Source organism: Eleutherodactylus coqui, chromosome 1 (assembly GCF_035609145.1).
Source record: "Eleutherodactylus coqui strain aEleCoq1 chromosome 1, aEleCoq1.hap1, whole genome shotgun sequence".
NCBI classification, from domain to species: Eukaryota; Metazoa; Chordata; class Amphibia; order Anura; family Eleutherodactylidae; genus Eleutherodactylus; species Eleutherodactylus coqui.
The window spans coordinates 357,033,886-357,045,092 of NC_089837.1; the positions used below are offsets into that span (position 1 = coordinate 357,033,886).

Consider the following 11,207-nt stretch of genomic DNA (forward strand, 5'->3'; position numbering starts at 1 on the left):
ATAGATAGATAGATAGGAGATAGATAGATAGGAGATAGATAGATAGATAGATAGATAGATAGATAGGAGATAGATAGATAGATATGAGATAGATAGATGTGAGATAGATAGATAGGAGATAGATAGATAGATAGATAGATAGATAGATAGATAGATATGAGATAGATAGATAGATAGATAGGAGATAGATAGATGGAATTATTACTTGTAAGAAGAAATCCAGTAATAGAGTAATTTGAGTCCAAGCTTATTGCTTGATTACATTATTAAATTGACCATCCTTGGAAACACTATGATATAGATATACAGGGTGGTTCAAAGGTATGCAGGCATCTGAATAAATGGAAAAGGTTGGTTAGAAGGTGGAAAATATGTGAGGCGGGATATCCATTTTGGAAGCCACCATCTTGGAACCAAGTCGATATTTTCAAATGGGAAGAGTTTCCTTATGCACTGGATGGAATTAGGTTTGGTGGAGACCCCCATCACACCTCTGGGACTCAAACTCCACCTAACCCCCAATAGCAGCCACATGTAGAAGAGACTATACATGCATGTGGCCCTCTCCACTGGAGAAGACAGTGACTCTCTTTGACTTTAAAAAAGAGTATCCCTACCAAATGGCTATCATGGACTGTGGATGGTAGAGGCCCTTAAGTACTGAAGGTGTTGGAAGTCCCAGGGCATGTGGCTCATTCCCTCCGTATAATTAAACTCTACTAATGCATAAAGATTCTCTTAGCATTTCATAGGAGACATATTGAAGTTAGATCCTGAATTTCTGAGTGAAATATGCACAGATTTCTCACTTCGCTGCTTGGAATGTTGTGAACAGGTAGCCATTACACATACACGCACTACTTTGTTTGCTATTTTGCATGACCCACTCTGCTGCAACCTTTCAGCTATGGTCAAGAATGAACACGTGCAAAGCATGTTGGTTTCTTCAGCTATATCAAGTTAATGGAAAATGTATCCATATGTTTAGACAGACTATAAGTTTAAATGTACCAAACTTTTTTAAACCAACATCTTGTGCTGATATTAAATACCTTCATACAGGTTGAAGCTATAAATCTTTCTTTCATTCACCATGCCATAAAGTTAATGAATACATTTTGGCTGCCTGCTGTCACCATAAGGGGAAGTGTACTGAAGATGGATCATGCAGCACTCATTGAATTTAAAGGGGGATTCTGGGCTTTTTTAAATGACCTATCCCCAGTAGTTGATGGACTGGAGTCCACTGCCGTGTATTAGCTAATCATCTGGCCCACTGTCCAATGCAGTGGGACAGACGTCACCATCAGTTAAATCAATGGGAGCGCTAAGTTGACTTTTCACTTCCTACTCAGGACAGGACGTGATATTCTGACCATGGTCCTGAGCGTGAAGTGTAAGAACAGCGTGGCGCTTGCATTGATTTCAATAGAGTGAAGCCAGCGCTCTAACTTCCTCCTTTGACCAGTGATGAGGACATCCAGCCAGCAGCATTGACAGCGAGACATACGATCAGCGGTGCACCCTCATCCATGAACTACTGATGACCTATACAGGGGATAGGTCATCAATTCGAAAAACTTAGAATACCCCTTTAATAATGAATCTGCCTTTGATAAGCACCCGGGATCCCTCTAATGGTGAATGCAGACAGATGGAATGTTATCAGTCCTACTCAAGAACTAAAGAAGGACTATGTTTGCTGGTTTGGGGGGGCCGTCACCAGCACTTTCTCAAAGCTCTATGTTCTGCAGTTAACTGCAGGACACGGAGAGTTATCATAGTACTAGTCATGTGACCTGGAGGCTGAGTACAGAATACACAGAATACAGAGTCTGGGGAGGACTAGTTATGTAACTGGATTCTTCACAGCAGAAGTCAGTGATATCATGATGACAACCCCCCCCCCCCCCCCCCACCTCCCGAAAGCTGAAGGAAAAGAAAATCCAGAGTGTTCCACATCTGTTCCACAGCAAATTGTCTTCTCGATGATCGATGATGACTATAAAACTGACACTGCTGTGTGGAAGAGAACAGAGGTTCTCTGAAACCCCGGCCTCTTGGAAGTCCGGGGGAACATATAGGCTGTGCCGGGTTGAGAAACATTTTATGATATTTTATTCTTGAACCCGCTTTTTGAATCACTGTTAATCTTAAGGCAATATGTTGTAATATTTTATTGAGGTGTAATATACTCCGCTATAGCACTTTGCACATTTACTTTAATCAATTCAGTTTCTTTTTGTAATAAAACTATGGTACTTGCATGCCAGGGGTCTTTCTCTGCATTCAGTATAACTAGTCCATCCATAATGTTACCAATAGATAGATGCAATTTTTAATAATGGACTACTTAAGACTGGATCTCAATATTGTTTTTTGTGTGTGTTTTCATCTGTATCTACATGTGTAACCTATGTGAGATATCATATCTGTTAAATATACTCATATATTGGGTGAACACATCTTTTTTGTAGCTAACATTACTCCATTAGTCAGATTTGGAAGGTACTTGCGTTACGTAGTTGACCTGAGTCATGTACAACCCAACAATAAATGTTATTACATGGGCAATATATGATAGACTTGCTCTGTAGCAGACATATGTGCTATTATAGACTAAAGCTTAAGATTACTGTATAGCGGCAACATATTAGAATGCAATTGTTACTTTTCCTTCATAGGATGTATAGGCATTAATGCAGTCAAAGTGTTGTTGTTTCATGATATCCACTGTCACTGGGTTATGTTAAAGGGCATCTGTTAATTGGATGCCTTACCAAAGTAAAGTCCTTGGGAGCATTTGCTCCTAGTAGCTAGCCACTTAATCTTCCAAGATCATGACATTCTGATTAAAAACAAAGTAACAGTAGCATATCTTACATTAGCAATAACAAGATAATGATTGCTTTTGTGAATCATTAATTCTGACAGCACAATTTCCTTCCTCCACAGATTCAAAGTCGCAGGAAAAAGATATTAGACCTGTATGCAAACGTGTGTAATGTTGCAGAAGGTAAGTGCACGGTACTGTTACATAAGATTATACATTTATTCTGCTGTTATGGGGCACACAGTGACAAAGAACCAAGCTGAGTTTCCCCCACACGCAGAACCCCCTATAGAGGGGGGGGGGGGCGTGTATTATATGAGCATCCATACATATGAAAAGTGACAAGTAATGCTAAATGCACAGCAAGACGCAACATACCTCTGTGATCAACAGGGGTTAGCTTGACCTATTTTTAAATAGGGAGTAATTTTCATCAGACTATGAATTCTGTAGCAATTGTTTTAATTGACTTGCTTACTATATTGAAAAGCGAACAAGTCGGGTGAACTCTGTAAGTTTTAATATAGGGACCCCTCATGGTTACTAATTATACCTTTCATCATTGTAGTGTTTGACCATCCCTAAGAATGCAAGCTTCAGCATTTATCAGTATTAATATGTAGCCAAGAGGAGAGTCTAAGGTTTACTTTATGAAGTATTAGTCAGACTTCAAATGGCATAGTGCGGCAGATTTATTAATGATGATGTCCAATATTAAAAAGCATAAAGCTAGACCAGTCAGAAGCGGTGAAGAATATATCACAATGGCATGCAATTTGTGATAAGCCTGTCTCATTTTGTTAGATACAATATAAATGTCCCTCTTTATTACACCACTTCTTGGCCGGCTTACTTTGCATCAATATTTTGTGTCAAAATAACGGTGCTTACAGCTAATAAATCTGGTGCAATATATAACTCTACCTAGCCTCTCTCCCTTTTCCTAGATACTTTTCAAAACTGTCTACTAATGCGTACAAATTGTCTAAAACACATAATAATTTTGACACATGACATGTTCACCAGGTTTTTGGCACAATTTGAGCCAGAATTCTTCAACATATTGCTTAGTAAATTTCCCAATGTGTTGACTTATAGAGGCCCCGCCTACAAAAGGATACCAATAACATAATAGTATATTCAAAGGCAGAAGGGATTTGAAACCTTTAAATATATAAAAGTTCCAAGTTCAGGGGGGCACCTTCCAAAAACAGTGAATTAAGAATAAAAAGCAGAATATAAAAGGAGGAAAGAAGTAACTTTGGTTGTAAATTTTAACTGTGAAAGTGGAAACATCAACAGTAGAGTATTTTATATAAATCTGTCAAAGGAAAGATAACGAGATTCAAGTATACCCGAATTTTCAAAACTTTTCAAAATCAGCTCAGGCCTTGATTGGCCACTGCTTTGCTGCTGTTGGCACCCAGTTAGAGTTCTATCAATTCAGTTTTTCGTGTAGTTTTCCCTGTTTTTCTGCTGCCATGCTATTTGCAATCCACTTACGAGTGGGGTGGTATGTCCTAAGCCAGCCATTCCACCAGTACTGTATTGGCAGGGACTTCCTCACTTCCCATACAGCCTTGCATCTGAATGCCTACATCTTGTTGTAAGTAGTAATTAGCGGAGTCCCAGGTCCCTGTTAGTAGAAAAGCCAAATGCCTAATGACTGGTGGTAGATTACAAAGATGCTGGAAGGCAGATCCCTAGTGGCAGGCATTTCTATCTTCAAGTTGCAAAACAAAAAGTGTTTTAATGCAAGTTTATTACAAGATTGATGATACACATGAGCATAAATTGTGTGAAGAGTTGTTCTCCATTTCAATCTGCATAACTAAAATTATATCACAGTCTTAAGAATGTGACGAAGACTTAAAATCATAGAATAGTAGAGTTGGAAGGGACCTCCAGGATCATCTGATCCAACCCTCTGTGCAGGATTTACTAAATCATCCCAGACAGATATTTGTCCAGCCTTTGTTTGAACACTTCCATTGAAGGAGAACTCACCACCTCCTGTGGTAACCTGTTCCACTCATTGATCACTCTTACTGTCAGAAAGTTTTTTTTAATATCTAATTTGTGTCTCCTCCCTTTCAGTTTCATCCCATTGCTTCTAGTCTTTCTTTGTGCAAATGAGAATAGGGCTGATCCCTCCGCACTGTGACAGCCCTTCAGATATTTGTAGACAGCTATTAAGTCTCCTCTCTTCTTTTTTGAAAGCTAAAAATTCCCAGATCCTTTAACCGTTCCTCATAGGACATGATTTGCAGACCGCTCACCGTCTTGGTAACTGTTCTCTAAACTTGCTCCAGTTTGTCTATGTCTTTTTTAAAGTGGGGTGCCCAGAACTGGACACAGTATTCCAGATGAGGTCTGACTAAGGAAGAGTAGAGGGGAATATTTAACTCACATAATCTAGACTTAATACATCCCAGAATTGTGTTTGCCTTTTATCTGCTGCATCACATTGTTGACTCATATTCAGTCTATGATCTATTAGTATATCCAAGTCTTTTTCACATGCTGCTGCTTAGCCCAATTCCTCCTATTCTGTATGTGCTTTTTTCATTTTTCTTGCCCAGATGTAGTACTTTGCATTTCTCCTTGTTAAATACCAGTCGCTGCCCACTGTTCAAGGTTTTCTAGTTCTTTTTGAATACTCTCTCTCTTCCCTAGTGTTAGCTATCCCTCCTAGCTTTGTGTTGTCGGCAAATTTGATCAGTTTCACATCAACTCCCTCCTCCAGATCATTTATAAAAATGTTGAACAACACTGGGCCTGTGACCCAGCCTTGTGGTACCCACTTGGATGTGCAGCCATTTATGACCACTCTTTGAGTACGATCACTCAGCCAGTTGTGAATCCACCTAACAGTTGCCTTTTCAATCCCATATTTGTGTCATTTTTTTTCAACAAGTATAGTATGAGATACTTTGTCAAATGCTTTACTAAAGTTAAGATACATATACTAAAGAGGATGTGTGTTATCTTTCAGGACTGAGCCCTACAGAACTGCCATTTGACTGTCTGGAGAAGACTAGCAGGATGCTTAGTTCTACTTATAATACAGAAAAGGCAATAGTGAAAACATGGCGCCACCTTGCTGAAAGTTTTGGTTTGAAGAGAGATGAAATTGGAGGAATGACAGATGGACTTCAGCTTTTTGATCGGATCAGTACAGCTGGGTACAGCATCCCAGACCTGCTTACTAAGTTGGTACAGATTGAAAGACTGGACGCAGTGGAATCTCTTTGCACAGATATTGTGGAGTGGGCACAAGCTACTCCAACCGTCACACCACCTACAGTACCTAATAATGAAAGTTTATGAAGAGATATTGGACTGATGATGGACCTTATGATGGAATGTAAGAGGACAGATCTTTCCTCTGAAGATGATGCGGAGCCAGCATAGTCTTGGCTAGGCACTACAGGAGGTCAAGAAAGGAAACTTAAGCCATGATATGTAGCATCAGGAAGCATATATCACTTTGTAGGAGGCAAAAGAACATATAAAACTCTTTGCAGTAAAGAGTGAGGACATGTGAGGACAGTGACCACTGAATAACATTATTTAATACTTATTTTCTTTAAATTAAACCTGAATTCAGAAGGACTATTTCTCTGGGATTTATAGTTTTTGATGGACTAAGAAACAACCTTTCTAAAACAATCCACTTGCATTTATACAGGTTTATTCAGTTGGAAATCAAGCTAAATACAGTATGTATTTCCATGTAAGTTGATTATTTTTTGCACCTAGGCTGTAATTACACTTTTAAAAATCATGTCAGTTATTTAAAGCTATAGATCATGTTATTTCTGCCTTTGTCATTGGGCCTCTTACTTTATAATGCAAAGAATTTGCAATCCATGTATGATCGAGATATTTAAATTAATAGGGGGCATCACCACAGACAGCAAGGTGGACATCAGTTTCTATGTGTTTCCATTATTTAAACAGTGTGGGACCCAGTCGCAGGTTTCCCGAGAGGTGGGCAGCAGCTAAATCAAGCCCTCGAATACTCTTGATATAAGTACATACAATTATACAATAAGGTTGTCTCTTGAAGCTGATTGCCATGTGTTCAACTTCAGACACCCAGCAGCTAGCCATATGCCTTTACTCTGAAGAACCTACTGTTAGGGGGAATGTAGTATTACATGCCAGACATTCAAATGTTGACCATGTCATCTATGGATGGACCAGAGTAATCGTCTCTCTTTGCGAGTGGCTTTCTACTCTGCCATAGACAGATAGTCTTCAGAAGAGCATTTCTATCTATATGCTATAATGTCCAGTGTTGAAAGGTACTTGACTTTGCTGATGATTAACACTACCCTAAGCAAAAATAAGCTGTTTTGGGGGGAGTTCAGTAATCCCAACCAACACTCATGTCATTTTCACTTCAGGTCAAGAGCATTGGAGATGTAATTTTAGCTAAGCTGTGAGTTGTTACTGTGAATCAATGTAGACCTTCAATCTCTCATACCGTAAAACACGTTTCTTAAGTTTTCTAAGCAACATACAGTACTTTCAAGTAAAAACAAGAAATTAAGCCAAAATTGCACCTCTGACATTACATTACACAGTCCTGTACATATTAGTGCTGTACTATTTTTCCTTAGTTACAGATGTCTTGGCTTTGATTTATGTTTGAGTTGCTGAAGTTAGCTATCATTTTACTTCATATGACTTCGCAATCTCAGTTGTAAAGAAAGTCAGTGCACTGCCGCAAGCTTTTCACATGGCAAAGTGCCTCCATTACAGTGTCGGCCAGAGTCAGCACCAAGTTATAGGGAGAACACGCAGGGTATGAAGCCTCAACAAGCTCAGAGAGCTAAGGGTCTTTAGTGATCCTATCCTGTCATTTGGGTGGTTCTCTCTTTTGAAGTCTAAGGAAGTCTCTGTCTTAGTTATTTCCAGTATATTCCAATAATGAGGGCCATACGCATCTTCAGCAAATCTATCTGTAGATGCTATAGAGGGTCTTTTGAAGTCCACAAAAGTTGAGTTTTCAAACACAACTACCAGTGATTGTTCACATATACCTTCTTGTTCTTCTCAATACATGCAATTAATGACAAAATTGCTTCTGTGGACACAAGTGTGTATAGTGCATGACTTATCCCAAGTTTTGCAAAACCTTGACATTGACGTTTAGTGAGTGCAAATTGGGAAATGCAGCATCTGGAAACATGTAATACATTTAATATGTACACCCATGCTGTAGATCATTACAGCATAAGAGCTTCTTCAGATGGGCGCGTTTTAGTTCCGTCATGCGGCTGTGAAAATCATGGCCACATAATGGAATGAAATAAAACCAATGATTTCAATGGTTTAATTTTCACTAATGGCATTCTCGTCGGGTAATATTACGGGCAAGGAAAAAATAGGACTTGCCCTATCTTTCTTGTATGTAGTTAATACTACATGCTAGAAAGATAAAGCAGGACCTATCTTCCTGCAGTTTTATTCAAAATTGCACGCTATGGTGCGTAGTTTGAATGACCCAAAAAAATACCCCCCCCCCCCCCCCCCGGGGTATAGCGTAACTACACTCTGTAGCGGCAAGCATAGTTTTGCACATGCCCATGTGTTTTTGCCCTAAATGTGGAACGGGCCCTACTTACTTCTGTAGCTTGCTGAATACAATAACTGGAGCCAAGGATGATGGGTAATGTTAAACATTGGTGCATGACAAGTAACCTTATAAACACACTCGCATTTAATTGCTGAAAATGTATTTGTGTTTATTTACATTTGAAAGTGATTTAATATCCGTTTGTACTTTAATGTGAGTAGATCACAAGATACATTTGCAAGGATGGAAGTGTTGATTAAAACTCATTTTCTCCTTTTTCATGGTTCATCCATTTACATTGTATCATGTAAATCTAGTGAGCTGTTCAGGTTGACAAAGCAATGTTCAGATTTACAGTTTTGATAACCAGAAGTAATATGATTTGGATCATTTTTATACGAATTTAGCAATGATTTCCTTTCCACTTGCAATAAACAGTACAACTGATGTGATGTGAATGTGGCCACTTTACATTAATTTCAGATATACAATGCCTTGATCTAGTTGTGTTGAATAGAGTATCATCATCATCACTCCCGCAGTGACAGACAAGCAGGACGGCGGCCGCAGGCTGACATACTGATTTATAGATCCAAAGAGAAGAGCTTGTCTTACTCAGTATTCATTTCAACATAGACTATTCAAGGTTAAGCATATAATTCTCCATTAACATCTCTTTTAGGTTGCAGCCAGCATACGTACATTGTCATCTACAATGTCCTTGTAGCATTGTTGGACATGCTAAAGATAATATATGGACAGCGCTATAGCACATTGTCTATCTCTAGAACATTAGCCACTATTTTGTCAGTGTCACTTTAGTAATATCAACTTTTCATAAAGTTAGTTCAACCATGTAGTTGGTAGGCAATAGCAGAGGCGTATCTTGAAGCTCCTGGGCCCCAATGCAAAACCTGTAACGGGGCCCCCAACTATAATGCTTTATTCATAGTACTAGGCTCCTTATGTGGAGAAGAGAGGACTTATGGGCCCCCTAAGGCTCCTGGGCCTGAGAGTAACTGCATCCCCTATAGTTACGCCAGTGGGTAATAGTCTCTGTTTGATTATCTAATGTATAAGAGCAGCCCAACTGATTAAGTAGCAGTCACTATAAGGCTGGATTCACACGAACGTATATCGGCTCGGTTTTCACGCCGAGCCGATATACGTCGTCCTCATCTGCAGGGGGGGGGGGGGGGGGGGGATGGAAGAGCCAGGAGCAGGAACTGAGCTCCCGCGCCCTCTTTGCCTTCTCTCCGCGCCTCTGCACTATTTGCAATGGGCAGAGGCGGGGCGGGGCTAATCCTCGAACTTAGCCCGCCCCCGTTCCACCTCCTTTCATTGCAAATAGTGCAGAGGGGCGGAGAGGAGGCAGAGAGGGGGCGGGAGCTCAGTTCCTACTCCTGGCTCTTCCATCCTCCCCCCCCCCCCCCCCGCAGATGAGGACGACGTATATCGGCTCGGCGTGAAAACCGAGCCGATATACGTTCGTGTGAATGCAGCCCACAACTAACATGTCAGTTAAAGGGGTTAATTAATTAATCTAGAATAGATTTGCAATCATGTTTGTCTATAAAATAACATGTTATTTAGACCTGTGGTTTAAATTCTTCTTATTAGCATTCCCTTATGGGTCCCGCTGTGTTCTGGTGGCGGTGGTACATAGAGGATAGAACGCCTTCAACCACATAAACACTGTATTCCCCATGCTGAAATTACCTCCAGGAAACCGGCTGTTGCTCATATTTCACTGAAGCCTTTCTCTGGCAGGCTTCTGTGCTCCTTCGTCTCATGTGCATAGACATACTGCATATTCTTAGGACCTGCTTCTGTACAAGAGCTGCATAGGCGAGCAGCCAGGATCTGTCGTTGAGTCTGGATATGTAAGGAAGGAGGTCTTAGCCAGTAGTAACACAAATAGAATGGCAAAAAAACAGCATTCTTGTATCTTGAAAATGTTTAAGGGTGGATTTACATCTGCGCTTGAGGTTTCCATTTTTCCTGTTCCATTCGGGGAGTAGGAAAGGGGAATCCCGGTGGCTGAACGGCTCTGTCTTAGGACGAAACCAAACAGTGTCAAACGGACCCCATTGACTATAATGGGGTCTGTCCACTTTCCACTCAGCTGCCCATCTTTTTTTCTTCCGATATTTTGAGCCAGATCTGTGGCGGAACAGCCAACCAGAATTTCCAAGGCTGATGTGAAACTGGCCTAATAAGTGTGAATTAACAACGTGTTTATATATAATATATTGCTATTATGAAAAGTTTTTGAACCATACTGTGTGAAGTGTATTTTATGTTTCATCACTACAGCCAGGAACACTATCTTTTCTCCTTAGGGAGAGCACCTAGAAGGTGAGTGAGTGAGGGGACTTCTAAAGCCATTCCTGCTTCTCTGGGTAATATGCAAATAAGGGAGACGGAATAATACCTCTGCAGCGCCACCTATTGGAAGACAGCATTCCTGCAAGTCAATGTTAAACTCTATACAAGCCTTGTAACAATGACTGAGAATTGAAACAAATGGCTGCTGTTGCAAAAACATAGTAAACCCAAATGTGAATATGGTGAGGTTAAATTTAACCCCTTATTTCTGAACACCAGCCCATGTAATTAATACTAAGGCATCAGCTTTTCGTTTTACTGTTCTGCCATGAGAACAGGAAAACAGAATGGCAGCTGGGAACAGATCCATCCTATAATGGAAATGAATGGCGCCGGACGGGCCCCTTTGACTATAATGGTGTGATTTAGGCTTCCGGTATTTTCACGAACAAAATCCTG

General features: G+C 40.2%; 1 protein-coding gene across 6 annotated transcripts in view; it reads left to right on the plus strand.

Moving 5' to 3' along the window:
- EDAR (ectodysplasin A receptor) overlaps positions 1 to 8,872 on the plus strand; it is a 110,096-nt gene extending 101,224 nt beyond the window's left edge. For all 6 annotated transcript variants that reach the window (XM_066577354.1, XM_066577360.1, XM_066577337.1 and 3 more), the window contains 2 exons: positions 2,956 to 3,016; positions 5,829 to 8,872. In XM_066577354.1, coding sequence (XP_066433451.1) covers positions 2,956 to 3,016; positions 5,829 to 6,163 — 396 coding nt within the window. In that variant the 3' untranslated portion in view covers positions 6,164 to 8,872. The remainder of the gene's footprint in view (positions 1 to 2,955; positions 3,017 to 5,828) is intronic.
- Positions 8,873 to 11,207: the final 2,335 nt, after the last annotated feature.